This window comes from Lolium perenne, chromosome 4 (assembly GCF_019359855.2).
Source record: "Lolium perenne isolate Kyuss_39 chromosome 4, Kyuss_2.0, whole genome shotgun sequence".
Classification (NCBI taxonomy): domain Eukaryota; kingdom Viridiplantae; phylum Streptophyta; class Magnoliopsida; order Poales; family Poaceae; genus Lolium; species Lolium perenne.
Window position 1 is genome coordinate 66534015 of NC_067247.2, and position 23816 is coordinate 66557830.

The 23816-nt window shown below is 46.5% G+C and overlaps 1 protein-coding gene across 1 annotated transcript; it reads right to left on the reverse strand.

Moving 5' to 3' along the window:
• Positions 1 to 4561: 4561 nt before the first annotated feature.
• On the reverse strand, positions 4562 to 8049 carry LOC127292842 (uncharacterized). Its single transcript, XM_051322348.2, has 10 exons — positions 7835 to 8049; positions 7181 to 7410; positions 6888 to 7092; positions 6633 to 6723; positions 6389 to 6531; positions 6056 to 6299; positions 5845 to 5949; positions 5533 to 5715; positions 5237 to 5441; positions 4562 to 5141 (listed from the first exon to the last, which is right to left on the reverse strand). The coding sequence occupies exons 2-10, from the start codon at positions 7395 to 7397 to the stop codon at positions 4663 to 4665; spliced, it is 1872 nt and encodes a 623-aa protein (XP_051178308.1). The 5' UTR covers positions 7398 to 7410; positions 7835 to 8049; the 3' UTR covers positions 4562 to 4662.
• Between the last annotated feature and the right edge of the window lie 15767 nt (positions 8050 to 23816).

Below are 23816 nucleotides of genomic sequence, written 5' to 3' on the forward strand. Positions count from 1 at the left end.
TCTTTGTTATCGTTTACCTACTCGAGGACGAATAGAAACTAAACTTGGGGATGCTTGATACGTCTCAAACGTATCTATAATTTCTTATGTTCCATGCTACTTTATTGATGATACTCACATGTTTTATACATACTTTATGTCATATTTATGCATTTTCCGGCACTAACCTATTAACGAGATGCCGAAGAGCCAGTTGCTGTTTTCTGCTGTTTTTGGTTTCAGAAATCCTAGTAAGGAAATATTCTCGGAATTGGACGAAATCAACGCCCAGGGGCCTATTTTTCCACGAAGCTTCCAGAACACCGGAGGAGATACGAAGTGGGGCCACGAGGTGGCGACACACTAGGGCGGCGCAGCCAGGCTTGGGCCCGCGCGGCCCTAGCGTGTGGGCCCCTCGTGACGCCCCCTGACCTACCCTTCCGCCTACTTAAAGCCTTCGTCGCGAAACCCCCAGTACCGAGAGCCACGATACGGAAAACCTTCCAGAGACGCCGCCGCCGCCAATCCCATCTCGGGGGATTCAGGAGATCGCCTCCGGCACCCTGCCGGAGAGGGGAATCATCTCCCGGAGGACTCTTCATCGCCATGATCGCCTCCGGATTGATGTGTGAGTAGTTCACCCCTGGACTATGGGTCCATAGCAGTAGCTAGATGGTCGTCTTCTCCTCATTGTGCTATCATTGTTGGATCTTGTGAGCTGCCTAACATGATCAAGATCATCTATCTGTAATGCTACATGTTGCGTTTGTTGGGATCCGATGAATATGGAATACTATGTTATGTTGATTATCAATCTATTATCTATGTGTTGTTTATGATCTTGCATGCTCTCCGTTTCTAGTAGAGGCTCTGGCCAAGTTGATACTTGTAACTCCAAGAGGGAATATTTATGCTCGATAGTGGGTTCATGCCTCTATTAAATCTGGGACAGTGACAGAAAGTTCTAAGGTTGTGGATGTGTTGTTGCTACTAGGGATAAAACATCAATGCTATGTCTAAGGATGTATTTGTTGATTACATTACGCACCATACTTAATGCAATTGTCTGTTGTTTGCAACTTAATACTGGAAGGGGTTCGGATGATAACCTGAAGGTGTACTTTTTAGGCATAGATGCATGCTGGATAGCGGTCTATGTACTTTGTCGTAATGCCCAATTGAATTCCACATTACTCATCATGATATGTATGTGTATTGTTATGCCCTTTGTATTTGTCAATTGCCCAACTGTAATTTGTTCACCCAACATGCTTATTCTTATCGGAGAGACACCACTAGTGAACTGTGGACCCCGGTCCAATTCTTTACATCTGAATACAATCTACTGCAATACTTGTTTTTAATGTTCTTTGCAAACATCATTTTCCACACTATACATCTAATCCTTTGTTACAGCAAGCCGGTGAGATTGACAACCTCACTGTTAAGTTGGGGCAAAGTACTTGGATTGTGTTGTGCAGGTTCCACGTTGGCGCCGGAATTCCTGGTGTTGCGCCGCACTACATTCCACCACCATCAACCTTCAACGTGCTTCTTGGCTCCTACTGGTTCGATAAACCTTGGTTTCTTACTGAGGGAAAACTTGCTGCTGTACACATCATACCTTCCTCTTGGGGTGCCCAACGGACGAGTGTTTTACCATCACAAGGAAGCTACTTTCTGGGGCCGTTGCAATCCAACTCCCACGTCAGCACATCCCAACTGCCATTGGGTCCGACGCTGTTGTGGGTATACTTCATGGGTGTGCCATCGACAGTGCCTAGATCCGGCAAGCCCGGCTGGCCTACAGGTGGTGATGTGGCATGTGGCCCATCGGACGGCCCAGTTGTTGTAGATCATAAAGGATGAAGTCCAGCCCGGGAGTAGGGAGCCGGATCCCAACCGACCTACGAAGGAGGCCGGATCCGTGGAGGCCCATAAGGTATCCGGATCCAGTACTACATAGATGGAAGGCGGATCCTTGACGTACACGGCAAGACATTGTACCGCAGTTAGGCGACTTGTATTCCGGCTAGGACTCTCCACGTAAACCCTAGATCCGTGCGCCTTTATAAGCCGGATCCTGGGAGCCCTAGAGGCACAACCACAACTCATTGTAACAACGCGAAAGCGCCCATATAATTCCAGAAAAGCAGCAGTAGGCCCTGTGTTCGAGCAGGTGTTCTGAAGCTGGGTAAATCGCGTACCACCATCCCGAGGACTCTCCGCCCTATGGCCCCTACTTCTTCTCCCCCTCGTGAGGATCCCTCCTCTGAGGCACCGTCGATTAGGCAACGACAGACGCGAAGACGCGCCGGAGAGGAGCTCCTCATTGAAACCACCGCAGCTTGCAATCGAGGCCCGTACTACATGCCACCATCACAGGAGCTTGACAAAGCAGGGAAGAAAGCCAGCCGCGACGAGAACAGCGTCAGCAACTGGAAGAAGAAGCAGCGGACTGTGCAGCACCCACAACCCCCCCCCCCCCCCCTCTCTCCTCCACGCACGGCCAGGTACACAAAGCAGACCGCATCCACGCCAACCTCCCCCGCCACCATGGCCAGCCAAGGAGGCAAGGAGGCAAACTTCGTCTTCAACAGTTGACTCCTAGGCGCCTTATCGAAGAGCCTAGCCACCAGCGAGCTCTGGACCAAGATCCACCACAGATCTAGGGAGAGACCGCCAGCGACGGGCCACTTGGTGCCGCGCTGGACCACCAAGGAGGCACTCAGCCCCTGCCACCTCCAGAGCAAGACCGCGACGACGAACCCGACCGTTCCCCCCCGCCCCCCTCCCCCCGCCGCCAAGGCTGGCCAGGAGCGGAAGAAGGGGCGCCATCACAAGCTTGAGAGGAGGGATGCGGGCCTTATTGCCAAGATCGGTCGAGGTAGAGGCGGCCGCCATGAACTCCGACCACCGGAGCAGAATGGGCCGCCACCGCCGACCCTCGGCCCGCCCTGGATCTTGCCGAGAAACCGGAGCTTCAACTCCAAACTAACCCGCTGACCGTCGGGAAACTACTCCTTTTTCGATAAAGGGAACATATTAATATCAAAAGATATCAATTACACCCAGCCTCTGCAACAACACCCCACCCTAGTGGCAGAACGGATGCACACGGCCAAAAAAGAGTAAACAAAACTAAGAAATAAAAGTCTCGCTACAGCATTTCAGATCTAGCAACGGCAATATAACCACCACCGTGACAACACCGGAAATACAGACTCTCCAAAAGCGACGCCTCGAAAAAGGAAAACAGTGCACCAGCACCATCGTCGCCCAACCAAAGGTCTTAGGTTTTCACCCTGAAGATAGTCCCCACTCTCAAAATAATGCCTCCAACAAGGTCATTGCCAGGCACAACCAGTTAAGGCTAGACCTTGGGTTTTCACCGTGAAAGGTAAGACTCCGAACATTGCAAAGACTTGAACCTCCATTAGCTAATCCTCCAATTCGGCCTTCATGTTATTCTCTTCTTCTGATTTCACCATGGATCAGCTGTCACTTGGTGTCGACACAGAAAAGAGCTACGCGCTGCTCCCTCCATAACCAAACGGTAGGAATAAAAGCATGGGTGCGCACGACTGAATACCACCGATCCAGCAAACTCCAGGCAATAGAAGCACTGTTACATTCGCTGGCGGCGCATTCCGGAACTGAACACACCGGCCAGATCGTGCAGGGCAAGCCTCCGGCAAGTCTTCATCTTCGCCCAAGAGAGACCCTAGGACCGCCGCCTTTATTTAGGTATGGCCCCCACGCCGCCGACCATCCTAGACTGGCCAAGGTCGCCGCCGAAACCACCAAGCGCAGATCGCGTAGTCCGAAGACACCGCTCACGCCTGGCCCCCCACGCCGACCGACCACCACGCCTGCCGCATCCACGCAGCACGCCGGAGCCGAAGCTCCACGTGCCGCCAACTTGCCCCGGGACGTCGCGACCCGCACAGGCCCGCAAAGGCCCAGATCGGGCCCTGCTGCCATGGACGGCTACAACCACCGGGAGCACGTCGGCGCTGCAGCCGCGTCCACCTGCCGTCCGCCTGTGCCACCAGACCCCGCCACGCCGTTGGAAACCGCCGCCGCCGCCCAGGCCGAAGTTCCGCACGACCGCCGCCGCCAGGCCGATGGCACAGAAGAAGCCCTGCCCCGTCGGCGGCGGCACGAGCCTTGCTCGGCCACGTCCTGCGACGGAGGCGGAGAGGAGAGAGAGGGCGGGGCCGACCCCGGCGGCGGCTAGGGTTAAGCCCCTGGTGCCGCCCGAGCGGAGGCAACACGGGTCGGGAAACTACTCCGACCTTAAGAAGAACTACTCTGGCACCTCACCTCCGCCACCTCCGGCCGGCATCGCCGCCAGAGGGGCTCGGAATTGGGCCAGTTCACTCTAGATCGCCTGTGGCTACTGTAGCAAGGAGGGAGGAGAGTCCTAGTACCTGAGTAGAAAGTGTATTTGTATGTCACCGATCATTGCAGAAATCGCATTAGTTTCGATACTTTTTACAGCATAGTCATAGACACTGTTCGTAAAGCAGAGGTGTCGAAGAGAATGGGAGAGCTCGATTGATATATCGCACAACCTCATGAATGCATCTCTTTTATTCTAACAAATCAACCGTAAATTGATGTATATCATCTCTCACATCTCAACCAAAAATTCCTCCCATCTCAATCACCTCACTCCACTCACTTCTTCGCCTCGGTGGTGAGGCCAAACCCGAACGGGAAGAGCGGGTCGTAGTGCTTGTCGCCGACGTTCATCGGCAGTTGGTCCACCGACTTGAACCATGTCCTCGCGAGCTTCCCGGAGAATCCGTAGTCGCCGAAGAGCACATCGGCAACGCCCTGGCCCTCTGTACCGGGCAGCCATGCGGCCACGAACGCGTCAATGGCACCGATGTACGGCTCCACCACCAGCGGCCTGCCGGAGATGAGCACCACCACACACTTGATGCTCATGCAGACGGATTGGATCACGGAGGGTCCAGGGGCAGGGATCGTCAGGTTCAGACTGTCGCCGAACGTCTCGGCGTATGGTGGCTCGCCGACCACCACGATAGCGTAGTCGTACTTGTCACTTAAGGTGGTGCTGTCCGGGTTCTCTGAGAAGACCACCTGCGTGCTGGGATCGACGGTGGACTTGATCGCCGAGAGGATAGTCGTGCCTGCGTTTCACCACATGATTCCATGAATTGTTTTTCCAAGGATCGAGACGTTGCCAAAACATAGTACAAGCAATGAAACAAGATGTGCCATTTACCGGCAGTGTTGTTGTTGCCGGTCAACCCTTGCCATGTGATTGTCCATCCTCCACACTGGTTGCCCAAGTTGTCCGCGTGGCTTCCGGCAACAAGGATCTTACCAGCCTTCTTCGGGAGAGGCAACAATGGAGTGTAGGCAGATTTACCATTTTTCAGCAAAACCAATGACTTCCTGACGGCTTCCCGAGCGAGTTCCCGGTGTTCCTAAAATATGAGAATGGATTTATCAGTAAATGATTCTAGGATCTTGATGAATGAAGTATGAGAAGAAGTTAACATGGTGTTTAGAACTAACTTTCTTTCCAAGTTCACCGGCAAGACTCGGATCAGCATAGGGGCTCTCAAATAGACCCATGGTAAACTTGACCCGAAGAATCCTGTAGACAGCATCATCGATTCTGCTCATGGGGATAATGTTGTTCTTAACTTGGGCTGTCAGACCATCAATGAATTCTGTGTAGGCGAAAGGGACCATGATCTGCAAAATAACGCATTTCAGACCATGATCAGTAATAAGGAAATGTCATATTTGCTAGCTACTAACTCCGCTTTTGTCCGAAAAATTAAAACTGACAGGACTGGTTTGCCAAATTTTCAAAGAAATTACCATATCAATACCAGCACCAATTCCAGCCTGAATTGAATAAGTATAGTTCAAGTGTTCGGGAGTAGTAATCCTGTCAATGCCTTGCCAGTCTGAAATCACAAAACCCTGTTCTCACAAAATCCCCAAAACAATTAATAGCGTCAGTAACTCTTAATATACCAGAAGAAGAAAATATGAAGAAAATATTATGCTTTTGTAGTGAGAAACTGACCCTAAATTTGAGCTTGTTCTTGAGAAAATCAGTGATTAGGAAATGGTTGCCGTGCATCTTTTCTCCATTCCAACTGTTGTATGAGACCATAATAGTCGATACACCTCTGATGATAGAATTAAAATAGGCAGGCATATGGATTTTCATGAGCCCATTTTTGTCGATGATTGTATTGCCCTCATTAATCCCGTTAAAAGTACCACCATCACCAACATAGTGCTTTGCGCATGCAGCAACTTTCTTACTGCAGGATATCATCAGGGCGACAAAATAGTTAGTTCCGTCTCATCAAACTGAATCCAATTCAACAATTATCTGTTGGATGTGTATTACCTTCCACCAACGTATGGTCTTCCCTCTTCACCTGATGGAACATCTCCTTGCAAGCCAGAGATAATTGAGGTCATTGACTGGACAACCTTTGGGTCTTCACTGTAGCTTTCATAGCACCGTCCCCATCTTGGGTCTCTACAAACCTGATCAATATCGACACATAAGTATGAGTTCCTAAGAACAACTAGTAGAAGACATAGTTGCCATCCAGACTAAAGATGCCAAAGGTGTTCTCTTTTATTACCGCAATACATGGTGCAAAGACGTAAGGAATTCCTGTTGCCCTAACTTCAAGAGCAGTTGCTTCTCCTATCCTCTTTACCAGCTCAGGGTCCCTAGAACATAGCAACATATCTTGATTTAGAGTTCTAGGCCAAAGCACGCATCACACATTCACAGGACTGTATCCATCACATTTAGTGTGTGTTTTGGATATTGTGATACATTATTCACATGATTTCATTATCACATCAAAGGTAAAAAAGAAAGTTTCTACTACCTGGTAGCTCCAAGCCCAACATTATGTGGGAAGATGGTAGACTTGTAGACGTTACCATGACCATGCACAGCGTCAATACCGTAGATCATCGGAATACCTAGGCGGGTAGAAAGAGCATCCTTTTGCATCGCATTCACCATAGAAACCCAAGCCTCAGCAGATGCCTGAGGGGAAGGCACACTTCCTCCGCCGCTCAGTACGCTACCTGCACCGCAGCACACAACTCTGGAACTCAAACTCTGTAGTTCTTCACCATTTGCACTGATTTAGTAAGCCGAAATACTATAGCTTACCTATGAAGTATTTGGATAGCACCCCTGCGGTGGCGTTTTCCCTCTCGATCTGGGTCATCTGGCCGATCTTTTCAGCCAGAGTCATCCGAGCAAGCAGGTCCTCGACGCGAGCACCAATAGGCTGCTTCGGATCCTTGTACTTGGGATAATCCGCTCTTCCCAGTACCGCCAGGCAGAACATGAGGAGGACGAAGGTGGTCTTGTGCAAACTCCCCATCTTGGGATCCTGTCTGGAAAAATCAATGGAAGTAGAGTAAGACTCATATGCTTGATTACACACACATAAAGACCAAACATTAGGCCTAGGCCATTCGAATGCTCCTATGTGGGCTATAGAGCCATCGTAAAAAAAAAGTAAGATACAAGAAAGGAAACATATTCCGATTGGTATTTTTCCACACTTTTATTGCCCAGACGAAACCAAGGTGCTGAGCATGACTAGAGGCGAAAACAGCTAGCAAGCCCCATTCTCACCAGCATCAGCCGCAGCCCAAAGAAACGAGTGAATGAAACAGGAAACAGAGCATGCGCAGAACACAGTGTTCACAGCCTTTCAACAGTAAAAAACCAAAGCAAAGCTCACATCAAGCTACTCGGTACGTAACTGCAAGTTTTTTTTTTCGACAAAGACGTAACTGCAAGTTGTTTGCATACCTCAAGAGGAGTAAGCAGCAGTCTGCAAGATGAGGCCAGCAAACCTAAGAGTACTGTGAAAGGTTGAACCAAACACGTCCTGAGAAGGAAGAAGTATGTAGTCTGGGAGAGGGAACCCCTGGTTCCTCTTATAGCCCAGCGAAGCTAGTATTGTAATCTGACTCACACGGGAATCGCGAGGCAGCAGAAAAGAAACGAAAGAAATCATCTGCATTGACTACGGTTAGTGGACCTCACGCCCTAATAGTATAGCAAGATTTTCCACATTTCTAGTAGGAGAGATCTCGAGGGGAGCGTCGATCTATCAGCTGAGAAGTCGCTGTTTTTGGGCGAGATTGTGTGACTTGATGCTCTCCCACTCTGACTACTCTGGAGTCTGACCAGTACACAGATAGTAGAGCACACACAGCGCGGTCCACGCTCCGCACGCAGCCACATTTCGCGACTCTACTCCGGGAAAGCGAGAGGCCTGTCTCACCGGCCGGCGTGGCAGCGGCGAGCTTTTGAGCTCGATCCCCGGCGGAAGAGGAGACGGAACCTACGAGAACTCTGCAACGCCGGGTTCAAGCAGGGGCCAATAGAATGGTAAGGTTTATGTGAAGTGAAGGGCCCTTTTCATATATGGGTAACTTTGCATTGCAGATGAGGTTGTCTTCGTGAGAGGGCAGCCTGAGTTCGTCGAAATAGGTTTTTATCCAGTATATTAATATAGCAACCACATTATACAAGGAGCATGCTAGGATTGCAGCACTAAAAGAAAGAGACAAATCAAAGGTCTGACTAGCAAGGTGGTTTGAGTCTAGGTGATGATGAGAAATTAGCTGATGGGCGACTGCACAGGATAAGCTCATAGTCTTACCTTCGATCTTAATTAGTTGTGCGTGATAATGTTCTTATTGAAGGTATTGTTTAGAGAGTGTGGACTTTCTTCAGGGTAAAACCTAAGATCTATGATCGGGTGACGACGGTGCTTGTGCTCTATTTCCTTTTTGAGATGTTGCTTTGCTTATGGAGAACATGGACTTCTCGTGTTATCTTGGTGGAGCTAGTACTGCTGTTTCAAGGATCATTGTAGCGAATTTTTTTCTTTTTTTTAATTATTTTCTCTCTTTTAATTGTGTGCATCCGTAATACCGCTAAGGTAATACGTTGTTGCAGAGGCTGGGTGTAGTTAGTATCTCCATGATATTAATATATACTCTTTATCGAAAAAAAGAAAAAAAAGAAGCTAAGTTTGCATAGGCCCATGGAGGCATGAACTGAGGAAACTTCAGTCGTATGCAGACATCATAAGGAAGCAAAATACAAGGGAACCTATTCCTTCCTGTTTACTACTCCACACACAGGTTGGTACACTTTGCACACTTTTATTGCCCAAACGAATCAAGGCGCTGGAAACTGGCATGATTATAGGTGAAAACAGCAAGCCACATGGCCTTGTATGTCCTCACCATAATCATCCGCGGTCCAAACAAACAAAATGAACAAAACAGAAAACAGAGCACAATACCACATCACTTTGGAATTTCGACAGAAAACGGGCAAGCTAGGCGGTAGACTGCATACCTCGGAAGGAAGAACCAGATGAAATGATCAGCAACCTAAGAGAAGTAGAGAAGTGTGAAAAGCTGTAACAGCTGCTGCCTGAGAAGGGGTGATGCGTGAGCACGTCCTCTTATAGCCCAGGGAAGGGAAGGGAAGGGAAGGGAAGCGAGTACTCTGACTCACGAAGTGGCGCCTCGCAGATCGGCACGAGAATCGCGAGGCAGCAAAAAAGAAACAAAAGAAATCGTCTGCATTGATTACCGTGAGTGGACCTCACGGCCTAATGTAACTAGCTGCCCCGATGATCTAGGCAACGGCACATTTCCTCCACCTCCACATAAGCCTGTTCATGGTTTGGTCTCAAACCGGCCTGACCGGATGCACGGTTTATATCGGGTTTCTGGTTCGAGACCGCGATCAAAGAACTTGTAGCTGGGTTGAGACGGCTCAAACCAGCAAAACCGTCCAACCCGTTCTAAATCAGCCGCTCTGCATCGAGTATCGAGAAGCACTTGCTGCACGGAAGCGCCGGCGTAGTCGACCAACTTCTCGTCGTCGCGCGCAGAGAGGGTCCTGGCGCTGCTCGCCTCGGCGAAGCGATGTTTGCCGACGGGCGGCCTGCCGTGAAGTTGCACCTCAACCACAGCAGGTTCACGGTCACGGCACGGGTTGTGGATAAACCCATTCATGATTTGGTCTCAAACCGGCTAAACCAAGTGCCCAGCCTACACCGGACCAGATGTACGGTTTATATAGGGTTCTCTGGTTTCTGGTTCGAGACCGCGATCAGAAAACTTGTACAGTAGCTGGGTTCAGACGGGCTGGCTCCTTGAACGTGTACAACCCGTTTTAAACCCTGAATGCCCAGGGTTGCTCCACATTTCCACGATAGATCGCGATCAGCTGAGACGTCGCTGTGGGTGGGATCGTTTGACTTGATGCGATCCCTCTCTGACTATTACACAAATACTCTACATCACGGACAGCGCAGTCCATGCTTCGCACGCAGCCACGATCCGCAGCCAAGTCCTAGAGTTGGTTTAGGACTAACTTAATTCTTGATGAACCTAGCACTGACAAAAATGGCTATGTTAAAAGGTTGCAACGTTTGCGTATGGTGATCCAGTTTGGTATGTCTGCTGCCATAAAACCTATCCAGGGTTCTGTTCTTCTTGCCCGCGATGCCGACGGTCTTCTGCGTCTTTGGTGGCGTTGGGGCGTTGGAGTTGTGACAGGCCACGACGAGGTTTACGTTCTTGATTTAGTTTGCTATTTATTTTTTATTTTTATTTTCAGGTTGACGAGGGAGCAGCTACATCCTAAGGTCTCCCCGCTCTATCCTCGCTCCGGTGGAGTTGTGTGCTCGGCTGGGTCCGGTCAATTTTCGTGTTTGTTGGTGTGGTTTCATGTCTCTTTCGATCTATGATTTTTATCATTACTAAAGGTTGATGCTCTTATGCGTTGGTCTTTTGGGGCCTTAGCACGGCAACTCCCCATCAATCCAATACAACAAGCTCTACTAGGAGAAGTGAGCATAGCTCAAATGATTGGGGTGTGGATTACAAACTCAGCACCTGAGTTAAATCCTTACGGACGCGAATTTCAATTCCTTTTCCTACTTGAGGCACAGGCTGGACCCAGCACTCATGCAATTTATCTTATGCTGTGTTTGGATGCATGGAATTGAAGCGTGGAATTGAATTGGACTAAGATTCTAAATCCGAGATGGAAATGAATTGGTTTCTAATTCGATTCTGCTGTTTGGATGTACCTAGAATTTGCGGTTGAAATCAAACGGTGCACCAAATTCTAAATCATGTTTGGATGTGTTTGGAATTGGAATCAATGGATGCTCACCGTCCCGCCAGCACCGGCCATCATCCCGTCCGCCGCCGCTCACCCTCCCTGCGCCGCCGCCGCTCCTCATCGCGCTGCATCGCCGCTCACCATCCCGCCGCATCGGCGCTCACCATCCCGCCGCATCGCCGCCGCCCTTCCCCATCTGACGGCGTCATCCTTCCCATCCCACTGCGTCACCGGCTATCGATGTTCTGGAGTAGGGCGGAAGCGAGCGGGCGAAGCGGGAGACAGAAGCGGAAGCAGAGCAAGCGGGACGGCGAAGCGGGCGAGAGCAGGTCGGGCGGGGCGGAGCGGGCGGGCAAGGCGAGCGGGCCATGGCGAAGCGAGGGGCGGAGCAGCGGGGCGGGCGAGCGGAGTCGGGGCGGGCGGAGCGGGCGGAGCAAGGCCGGAGCGGGCCATGGCGAAGCGAGGCGGAAGCGAAGCGAAGCGGGCAGAGCGAGGTCGGGGCGGAGGCGGAGCGGCGGAGCAAGGCGGAGCAGCCGGAGCGGGCCATGGCGAAGCGAGGCGGAGCGGGGCGGGGCTGGCAGAGCAGGTCGGGGCGGGGCGGAGCCGGGCGGAACAAGGCGGAGCGGCCGGAGCGGGCCATGGCGAAGCGAGCGGAAGCAGGCGGGGGCTGGCGAACAGGTCGGGGCGGGGCGGAGCCGGGGCGGAGCAAGGCGGAGCAGGCCGGAGCGGGCCATGGTGAAGGAGATATGCCCTAGAGGCAATAATAAAGTGGTTATTATTTATATCTTTATGTTTATGATAAATGTTTATATATCATGCTAGAATTGTATTAACCGAAACATTAGTACATGTGTGATATGTAGACAAACAAGAAGTCCCTAGTATGCCTCTTAAACTAGCTTGTTGATTAATAGATGATTAGTTTCATAATCATGAACATTGGATGTTATTAATAACAAGGTTATGTCATTGTGTGAATGATATAATGGACACACCCAATTAAGCGTAGCATAAGATCTCGTCATTAAGTTATTTGCTATAAGCTTTCGATACATAGTTACCTAGTCCTTATGACCATGAGATCATGTAAATCACTTATACCAGAAAGGTACTTTGATTACATCAAACACCACTGCGTAAATGGGTGGCTATAAAGGTGGGATTAAGTATCCGGAAAGTATGAGTTGAGGCATATGGATCAACAGTGGGATTTGTCCATCCCGATGACGGATAGATATACTCTGGGCCCTCTCGGTGGAATGTCATCTAAATGTCTTGCAAGCATATGAATGAGTTCATAAGAGACCACATACCACGGTACGAGTAAAGAGTACTTGTCAGGAGACGAGGTTGAACAAGGTATAGAGTGATACCGAAGATCAAACCTCGGACAAGTAAAATATCGCGAGACAAAGGGAATTGGTAATATATGTGTATGGTTCATTCGATCACTAAAGTCATCGTTGAATATGTGGGAGCCATTATGGATCTCCAGATCCCGCTATGGTTATTGGTCGGAGTGAGTACTCAACCATGTCCGCATAGTTCTCGAACCGTAGGGTGACACACTTAAAGTTGGATGTTGAAATGGTAGCACTTGAATTATGGAATGGAGTTCGAATATTTGTTCGGAGTCCCGGATGAGATCCCGGACATCACGAGGAGTTCCGGAATGGTCCGGAGAATAAGATTCATATATAGGATGTCATTTTATGTGAAATAAAATGTCGCGGAAGGTTCTATGGAAGGTTCTAGAAGGTTCTAGAAAAGTCCGGAAGAAACCACCAAGGAAGGTGGAGTCCACAAGGGACTCCACCTCCATGGCCGACCAGCCCTAGTGGGGGTGGAGTCCCAAGTGGACTCCACCATAGGGGGCCGGCCACCCCCCACATGGGAGGTGGGAATCCCACCTTTGGGTGGGAGTCCTAGTTGGGCTAGGTTTGCCCTCTCCTATGGAAGGTTTTGGTTTCGGGTCTTATTCGAAGACTTGGACACCAACACTTGGGATCCACCTATATAATGAGGGGCCAAGGGAGGGGGCCGGCCACCCCAAGACCATAGCTTGGCCGCCCCCCTTGAGTGGCCGGCCACCCCTCCCAAACCCTAGCTTTGCTCCTCCACTTCATATTTCCCGCGTAGCTTAGCGAAGCTCCGCCGGACTTCTACACCGCCACCGACACCACGCCGTCGTGCTGTCGGATTCAAGAGGAGCTACTACTTCCGCTGCCCGCTGGAACGGGGAGGTGGACGTCGTCTTCATCAACAACCGAACGTGTGACCGAGTACGGAGGTGTTGCCCGTTCGTGGCGCCGGAACCGATCGTGATCAAGATCTTCTACGCGCTTTTGCAAGCGGCAAGTGATCGTCTACCGCAGCAACAAGAGCCTCATCTTGTAGGCTTTGGAATCTCTTCAAGGGTGAGACTCGATACCCCCTCGTTGCTACCGTCTTCTAGATTGCATCTTGGCTTGGATTGCGTGTTCGCGGTAGGAAAATTTTTGTTTTCTATGCAACGTTATCCTACAGTGGTATCAGAGCCGTGTCTATGCATAGATGGTTGCACGAGTAGAACACAATGGTTTGTGGGCGTTGATGCTCTTGTTATCTTTAGTTTGAGTACTTTGCATCTTTATGGCATAGTGGGATGAAGCGGCTCGGACTAACTTTACATGACCGCGTTCATGAGACTTGTTCCTCGTTCGACATGCAACTTGTATTGCATAAGAGGCTTTGCGGGTGTCTGTCTCTCCTACTATAGTAAAGATTCAATTTACTCTTCTATTGACAACATTAGTATCAACGTTGTGGTTCATGTTCGTAGGTAGATTAGATCTATATCGAAAACCCTAAACCACGTAAAATATGCAAACCAAATTAGAGAGCGTCTAACTTGTTTTTGCAGGGTTTGGTGATGTGATATGGCCATAATGTGATGATGAATATGTATGAGATGATCATTATTGTATTGTGGCAACCGGCAGGAGCCTTATGGTTATCTTTAAATTTCATGTTGAGTAGTATTTCAAAGTAGTTGTAATAGTTGCTACATGGAGGACAATCATGAAGACGGTGCCATTGACCTTGGTGCTTCGCCGACGATGATGGAGATCATGCCCGAAGATGATGGAGATCATGTCCGTGCTTTGGAGATGAAGATCAAAGGCGCAAAGACAAAAGGGCCATATCATATCACATATGAACTGCATGTGATGTTAATCCTTTTATGCATCTTATTTTGCTTAGATCGCGACGGTAGCATTATAAGATGATCCCTCACATTAATATCAAGATAATAAAGTGTTCTTCCCTCGTATGCACCGTTGCATTGTTCGACGTTTTGAAGCATCTCGTGATGATCGGGTGTGATAAACTCGACATACAACGGGTGTAAGCCATGTTGCACACGCGGAATACTTGGGTTTGCTTGACGAGCCTAGCATGTACAGACATGGCCTCGGGACAACGGAAACCGAAAGGTTGAACACGAGTCATATGGATGATATGATCAACATGTTGATGTTCACCATTGAAGCTACATCATCTCTCGTGATGATCGGTTTTGGTGTAGTGGATGTGGATCGTGTACCACTTAACAACTATGAGGGATGTTGTATTAAGTGGGAGTTCATTAGTAATTAGATTAAAACATGAACTAATTATCATAAACATAGTCTGAGTAGTATTTTGAATTAATTTTGTAGTATTGGCATCCGTTTTCTACTATGCGCTAGTCTTGTTATTGAGATAGAAATACTGTTAAAATCTGATAAGAAACTTTACGGATTGGTACCGTATTGTTAATGAATCAAGAAATGATTAAGTCCTATTGCAAACTTTTAGTAAACCTCACATTGTTGATTCAAATAGCTATGGTTCCAATTAGTACCTAAAGTTATCTTGTCTCCGTGAAACTTGAAGTTCAAATCTGTTTGAAAAGTAAGGAGCTGAAAATTTAGTTTTCAGAAATAATCAAGGTACGAGATATATGTGATATCTAAGACCTTATTGCAAGATGATAGAATATAAATTTGGTGAGACTACATAAACTCATAAGTTTTATGGGAATGTACGAAGGTTGAAGACGCAAGGCGTCCCAATCCTCCAACTATTGGGGCACTAACGATATTCGCATATCCATGAAGTGATTGTCCTTAGTATGCACCGTTGCTAAGACTCGTCGTTTCGAAGCATCACGTGATGATCGGGTGTTATAGATTCTACGTGTGCTTCCAATGGGTGCAAACCAGATTTGCATATGCGAATACTAAGGTTTAAACTTTATGAGCCTAGCATGTCTGAGACATGGTCTCGAGAAAGTTATCATGAATTGATGGATAAAATTATGAGTGAAATTGTTCATCGTATTACAAAGTTACTAATAGTGAAATCTGAAACACTTGTCATATGATGATCAACTTCAAAGTAAGAACCTCAAGGTTATTGGTATTTGACCAACAAACCTAGAAGTTATTGATGTTGAAATGTTTTTCTGAATAATGAGGAAAGCTAAAAGAGAAACTGCAAAAGATATTTTGGCAAAAGAAAAAAAAAGGACTAGAAAGTCTAGCTCAGGTGTATATAAATAATATACATGTTATGGTTGTATTCCTAGTTAAGTCACACAATGAATTTCTTGGGTATTAGTACCATATTGGTTGGTATGAAGTGTCATACAAAACAACGCAATACAAGAATACAATGGCCTAAGTGACTGACAAGGAATATGATAGGAATGCACGTCTGGAACAAAAATAAAGTGTTATTGTGTTCATCGTTGGCATTCTATCTAGCCCTTAGAATTTATAATAAAGAACTTAATAATTGTTATTTTGCTCTGGTCAAATGAAAACAATGAGTTGTTTAAATTATGACATTACTCCATGTACGATGGATAAGTTATTATAAATCTTAATGGTGAAACACACATACATAACACTGACGCTAAAATGCCATAAGGCAAATGATTTGAATTCCACTTATTTGTGGAACCGCAATTTAGGTCATGTTAGAAAGGATCGCATGAAGGAACTCCATGCAAATGGATTTTTGGAGTCATTCGATTTATTGAATCGTTTGGCACTTGCAAAATCTTTTCTAAAAAGTAATGACTGAAATACCGTTCATAGGCCGAAGAGTTGAACGGGCAACTAACTTAGTGAAAACATACATAATGATATATGTGGTTCACTGGGCATAGTTGTGTGCGGAAGATTCTTCTACTTCATGAAAACTTTCAAACAATGAATTGAGTATATATGTGGATATATTCAATAAGGAAAAGTTTGAAATATTTGAATAGGATTCAAATAAATTTCAGCATGAAGTGGAAATCATCGTAATAGAAATCAAATATCTATGATTGGATCATGGTGGAAATATTTCAATTACGAGTTTTAGCGAACATCTAAGAGAGTTATGAAATTGTTCTACAACTTACGTTTCTTGGAGTATCATAGTGATGATGAAGTATCCAAGAGATATATCCAAACTTTGTTGGATCAATGATGAGATAAAATATTGATGCCATTATATTTTTGTGGATTATGCTTTAGTGACTACCGCTTTTACACTGAATAGAGCATCATCATGATCCGTTGAAATGACACCATACAAGTTATGGCATGGGTATAAACCCTAATAGTCAACCAAAATCGGATGAATGTCTTTGTTGGTTATCCCAGAGATTTAATTGGGAATTCTTCCCACGAGACAAAGACAAAAGTGTTTGTCAATGTTTCTTATTTCCGAGAAATTGTTTCGAGTGAAGTATTTGAGTGGGAGGACAATATAATTTGATAAGGTTTATGAACCTGAGCATAATGATCAGAGTAGCACAAAGATCGGAATTGGTTTCGGAAGCGGCCACGACGATCATGGCTCTCATGACTACAAAGTGTTTTAGCCATGGAGATCGAAGTACATATTGAACCTTGTAGGTATGGTTTACTTTGCGATCAAATAAATGATTTGTGGACAAAGGATTGATTTTGAACAATGATAAACCAACTACAAAACAAAGAAGTTATGATGGGCCCTGACTCCATTAAAATGGCCATGCGCCATGAAATCCAAGATAGATGAATACTTTATGAAAGTAAATGGATCTATGAAATTGATAGACTTGGATGAAATATCCTTGAAGAAAGCTTGACTTGTCGAAAAATTGTTTACGACAAAGTTCAAAGAGTTGAATACGATAAGATTATATCTTCCGTAGCAATGCTTATAGTCTATGTGGATTATTCTAGTAATCACTACATATTTCTTTTATGAGATATGCTAGTAGGATGGCAAAATACACTACTTAACAGAAGTATGTATACAAGATACAACCAAGAGTTTTGCTGGTCCGTGGAATACTAGATAGGTATACAAGCTTCAATTGGATGAAGTAAGTATCACGGAGTTGGAATCTTCACCAGATGAAATAGTCAAAGAGTTTTTTATTTCATCAGAGACAATGAAAAGGCTTGCATTTGCAAGAAATTAAGTGGGAGCGCTAAGACACATTTATAATACTTTATGTAGGTGACATATAGTTGGTTATAAATGATGTAATTATATACTTGATTAAAAGGTTTCATTGAGAATTAACTTCAATGAAAGGATATGTACTGAAACAAATTTAGTGTCAAGATCTATGAAGATAGATTGAAACACATAAATAAGTTTAAGTCAAAGTACATATGATGGATATTGAAGTAGTTCAATATAGAAATATTAAGAAAATGTTCTTGTCATGTGAAGGTTTAACAAGACTTGAGTGTATCTGACACTCAATGAGTAAAAACACATGAGTGATTATAGATCACGAATAATATGTACACAATCAGATATCATGTGCTATAAAGTGTTATGAGCATATACCAGAATGATTCATATGATGATCATTGGACGACAGTAAGAATATCCTTGAGTACTTTAGAAGAACTAAGGATATATATATTTTTGTATGAAGAAATAACAAACAAATCGCTGTAAGGTGTTACACCGATATTGGTTTTGTCACATATAAAATATAATTTCAATCTCAAATTAGACGAAGTGTTGTTTAAAAGGTAGCACAATGAGCTGGAAGTTGTCTATGCTAGATTTAGAAGAGTTCTAAATATTGTGACGGATTCTACAAAAGAAGGCAGAGTATGTCATTGTTTTGACAATGACAAAGGATGTTAAGTCAAGAGGTTCTTTGAGAACTTGGTGTAGTTCCGACAGAGTCAGAACTTTGAAGCTATATTGTGTGTGACAATATAAGTGACATATTTCAGATAAATGGAATTAAGGTTCCACCAGAAGATCAAACATATATAATGCCAACTCATTTGGAAATGAGTGATGCGTTGAGACGCAAATGAATTACAAAATACATACGTTTCTGAGCGTGTCAGATCCGATGACTAAAAGCCTCTTCCGTGAGCAATACATGATAAAACACCAGAAGACCAAGGTGTTATATCTTTACAAATGTAAACTAGATTATTGACTCTAGTGCAAGTGGGAGACTGAAGGAGATATGCCCTAGAGGCAATAATAAAGTGGTTATTATTTATATCTTTATGTTTATGATAAATGTTTATATATCATGCTAGAATTGTATTAACCGAAACATTAGTACATGTGTGATATGTAGACAAACAAGAAGTCCCTAGTATGCCTCTTAAACTAGCTTGTTGATTAATAGATGATTAGTTTCATAATCATGAACATTGGATGTTATTAATAACAAGGTTATGTCATTGTGTGAATGATATAATGGACACACCCAATTAAGCGTAGCATAAGATCTCGTCATTAAGTTATTTGCTATAAGCTTTCGATACATAGTTACCTAGTCCTTATGACCATGAGATCATGTAAATCACTTATACCAGAAAGGTACTTTGATTACATCAAACACCACTGCGTAAATGGGTGGCTATAAAGGTGGGATTAAGTATCCGGAAAGTATGAGTTGAGGCATATGGATCAACAGTGGGATTTGTCCATCCCGATGACGGATAGATATACTCTGGGCCCTCTCGGTGGAATGTCATCTAAATGTCTTGCAAGCATATGAATGAGTTCATAAGAGACCACATACCACGGTACGAGTAAAGAGTACTTGTCAGGAGACGAGGTTGAACAAGGTATAGAGTGATACCGAAGATCAAACCTCGGACAAGTAAAATATCGCGAGACAAAGGGAATTGGTAATATATGTGTATGGTTCATTCGATCACTAAAGTCATCGTTGAATATGTGGGAGCCATTATGGATCTCCAGATCCCGCTATGGTTATTGGTCGGAGTGAGTACTCAACCATGTCCGCATAGTTCTCGAACCGTAGGGTGACACACTTAAAGTTGGATGTTGAAATGGTAGCACTTGAATTATGGAATGGAGTTCGAATATTTGTTCGGAGTCCCGGATGAGATCCCGGACATCACGAGGAGTTCCGGAATGGTGGGAGAATAAGATTCATATATAGGATGTCATTTTATGTGAAATAAAATGTCGCGGAAGGTTCTATGGAAGGTTCTAGAAGGTTCTAGAAAAGTCCGGAAGAAACCACCAAGGAAGGTGGAGTCCACAAGGGACTCCACCTCCATGGCCGGCCAGCCCTAGTGGGGGTGGAGTCCCAAGTGGACTCCACCATAGGGGGCCGGCCACCCCCCACATGGGAGGTGGGAATCCCACCTTTGGGTGGGAGTCCTAGTTGGGCTAGGTTTGCCCTCTCCTATGGAAGGTTTTGGTTTCGGGTCTTATTCGAAGACTTGGACACCAACACTTGGGATCCACCTATATAATGAGGGGCCAAGGGAGGGGGCCGGCCACCCCAAGACCATAGCTTGGCCGCCCCCCTTGAGTGGCCGGCCACCCCCTCCCAAACCCTAGCTTTGCTCCTCCACTTCATATTTCCCGCGTAGCTTAGCGAAGCTCCGCCGGACTTCTACACCGCCACCGACACCACGCCGTCGTGCTGTCGGATTCAAGAGGAGCTACTACTTCCGCTGCCCGCTGGAACGGGGAGGTGGACGTCGTCTTCATCAACAACCGAACGTGTGACCGAGTACGGAGGTGCTGCCCGTTCGTGGCGCCGGAACCGATCGTGATCAAGATCTTCTACGCGCTTTTGCAAGCGGCAAGTGATCGTCTACCGCAGCAACAAGAGCCTCATCTTGTAGGCTTTGGAATCTCTTCAAGGGTGAGACTCGATACCCCCTCGTTGCTACCGTCTTCTAGATTGCATCTTGGCTTGGATTGCGTGTTCGCGGTAGGAAAATTTTTGTTTTCTATGCAACGTTATCCTACACATGGCGGGGCAGGGGCGGAGCGGCGGCGGGGGTTGGCGAGCACGGGAGAGATAGGGAGGAGAGCGAGCGAAGGAGTTTCCGAGCAATTCCGAGCTCGGGACCTCGGAATGTTTGCTCAACTTTTTACACGGGAGGATTCCGAGCGCGGAATTTGGTTAAGTTTCCACGTCAAGATTCCGAGGCTAGACCAAACGCCGGAATTCGCGGAATTGGCCCAAATTCCAATTCCATGCCCTAATTCCATGCATCCAAACACAGTTTTAAGGATTACGTTTTAATTTTCAACAAAATTAAAATTTTAGTACTCATACTTAATGGTTGTGTGCATCTCAAGTCCGTGCAAAGGCCAAGAAGTAAAATTCTCCCAATCTATAAGATCCTACTCTAGTGATTTTATACGCTTTTATCTCCAACAAACCTCTCCTCATCGCTCCCACGGGCGACGGGGGAAAAACACTAGCTGCCGGCATCCCTAGCCTCGCCCTCACCCCTCCCTCCCCTTGCCTCCACCAGACAACGATGTTGGCCAAAGGCCGGGCATGGGTGGCGGCGGGGCACTCCCTCTCCCTCGGGTGGTTGTCTCGGCGCGGGCCCAATTGCTCGGCCAAGGCGTCGTGCAGTTAGGGGTGCAACGGTATGGTTGCTGCGGTGACACATGGATACCTGCGGCGGCGGGGCAAGCTTGTGGTGGCGGCGGTCCTGGTCTCCAGGGTCAGCGGCGGCTGCTAGCATGGCGGACGGCGGGCTCTCGAACGCGCGGTCTAGAGCGGGAACATCATGGCCATCTGGAGGCGGAAGCGGCGAGGTTGGGATAGAGGACGAGTTGTGGTCGGCGGCACCGGTGGATCTCATTGTGCTAGCGGTGACGCGGACCCGATCTGGACCATATGGCCTTTGTCGTTTCTGTGATTTGGGTGCATCGAACATGTGCGTCGTGCGTGTCTTCGTCTAGGGACACGCCTGTGCAGCTCCTAGCCGGCGGTTCGGCACCTCCTCGATTGTCGGCTGGTGGTGTGGGGGCTACTGGCCATGAATAAATGTGGTTGTTCTAGGGTTTCAAGTCGCACCAATATGAAGATCTGTCGGATGCGTGTCCCCATCGATCTAGGAGAAATGTCGTGTTTCGGAAGGCTCCGTCGACGAACTCAACTAGACGACTCATGCCGGAAGATTGTTGGATCGGGTGGGATTCGGTCATGCCCTCCAGTGTTTTTTGTCTAACCGTTTGGTTTCAGAGGGAGAGCTTCGAAGCTCTAATGACTGTTAATATCACGGGATGTTCTCGTTCCATGGTGTTGGTGGAAAATATCATGGAAACCGATATCTGAGGACTAGCAATGGTGGTTCAAGTCTTGTGGGCGATGTGGAATTGGCAAGCAGCTGCATGAAAGTGGGGGCGACAATGCAGGAGAAGTTCATAGTCTTACATTTCAGGGTGAAATCTAAAGTCTAGCCTTAATTGGTTGTGACTGTCAATGTCCTTATTGAAGGCATTGTTTTAAGGTCGAGAACTTTCTTCAAGGTGAAAACCTAAAACATTAGTATCGGTGATGTCAATGTCCTTGTTGAAGGCATTGTTTTGAGGTCGAGGGTAATACGGTGTTGCAAAACCAGGTGTAATTGTCATCTTCATGGTATTAGTATATACTCTTTGTCTAAAACAAACTTTACTACCACAAGCTTTGTTGCTCATCATGAGATGTTTTTTTTGCAGAAGACGGTTGCAGCTGTTGTGGCAGCAGTCACCGCTGCTCAAAAGCCACCAGGTTTTGTTGCTCATCATGACTCGGTGGCCCGGGGTGATGCATCAGCCGCAAATCATGGAAGTACACCATCTGGAGGAATGCCTCAAGGTGTTGTCTTGAATACAGAGAATGTGGTGCAATCTGTGGAGCATCAAGCACAAGCTCAAGAGAAGGTTTTAGAGGATGATGTACCAAAACAGAAAGAGGTGGAGGGGGCTGGTACATCTAAAATCTAAAAGGATGACAAAAACGGATGTTATAGATGCAAAAAGCACGGACACCGTATTGATGATTGCACCATACCTTACTGTTTATATTGTGAATCCATTAATCACGAGTCTGCGGAATGTCACTTGTTGAAGGCTCCGAAACCATCTGTAACTTTGCATGGCTATGCTTGTGAAGAACTGATGTTTTTTGAGCTTTCATGCTCAGGCACATACAAACCAAAGGTGGACAATCCAAGACTTGCAAAGGTTACAGTCGAGGGTGAAACGATGACAATACCGGAGATCATTGAAAATCTGAAGCGAATTGTGCCATATGATAATTTCAATTGGGAAGTGTATCATTTTCAGAACAACATATACAGAGTTAAACTCCCAAACAGAAATGAAGTCCAGAGATTGAAAAATTTCGGTATTTATATATGTCCTGGTAGACCTTCCGAGATGACTTTTGATTACTGGTCAGCTTTGGAAGAGCCACTTTATATGTTGCCCGAGGTTTGGATGAGGGTTTCTGGAATCCCATCTGATATTAGGACTGATTTTCTGACATTATGGGGTGTGGGATCTATGTTTGGCAAGACAGTAGAAGTGGACATGGCTTTTACTCGGAAGAACAAGGTGTTGAGAATCAAGATCGGTTGTATTAATCCGTCCCTTATTCCTCTAGACTCTGATCTATTTATAAAGAGAGGTTTCTTTAAATTGCATTTTGAGGTAGAGAGGGGGCTGGGAGAACATGATGCGGATACGATTGAATCTAATGGGGGTCGAAAAGATGATGATGGTTCTGATGAGGCAAACAAGGACAGAGAGGACGACACTGATGGGAAGGGTAATGAGATGGACATGGATGGAGCAAATGGGCACACAGATAAGGAGGATTCTATTAATATGGAAATTAATGAAAATGAAGGTCATAAGGGGAAACAAGTTGCTCTGCACCGGTCTGAAATGGAGTTTAAATTTGGGGCTTTTGTGTCTCAAGTAAAACTCTCAGGTACTAAATTATCCACCTCTGATGATCTACATAAAAATACTAATGAAATACCTATACTGCCTGTACAAAAACATATTCTTGATGACAAATCTATGATGTTTTCCGATGCAGATTTGGATACTATTTTGGTACTACCCAAATATTTTGGTGGTGAGGCGAAGAAGATTTCGGAGAAGTCTGATGTTGCTCAAGAGGAGCACCTACTGTCCCTATTGACTGAAACGGGGTACACAGGGAAGGACACGGCCCAAACTGAATTTTTGGCTGCGAAGTTATCGCCGATGCTAAGGGCTACCACAGCTCCTTCATCGCCGAGGGCAGCCGCGGAGAGTGTCAAATGCATGAGGATCGATGAAGAGTCACTGC

What these genes read in the sequence shown, in the direction of transcription:
- LOC127292842 (XM_051322348.2), bottom strand. Translation starts at nt 7,397, where the DNA reads ATGGGGAGTTTGCACAAGACCACCTTCGTCCTCCTCATGTTCTGCCTG. An exon ending in TCTTTGCACCATGTATTGCG is followed by an intron (nt 6,532 to 6,632) that starts GTAATAAAAGAG and finishes GATATTGATCAG; the next exon opens with GTTTGTAGAGACCCAAGATG. An exon ending in AGACCATACGTTGGTGGAAG is followed by an intron (nt 6,300 to 6,388) that starts GTAATACACATC and finishes GATATCCTGCAG; the next exon opens with TAAGAAAGTTGCTGCATGCG.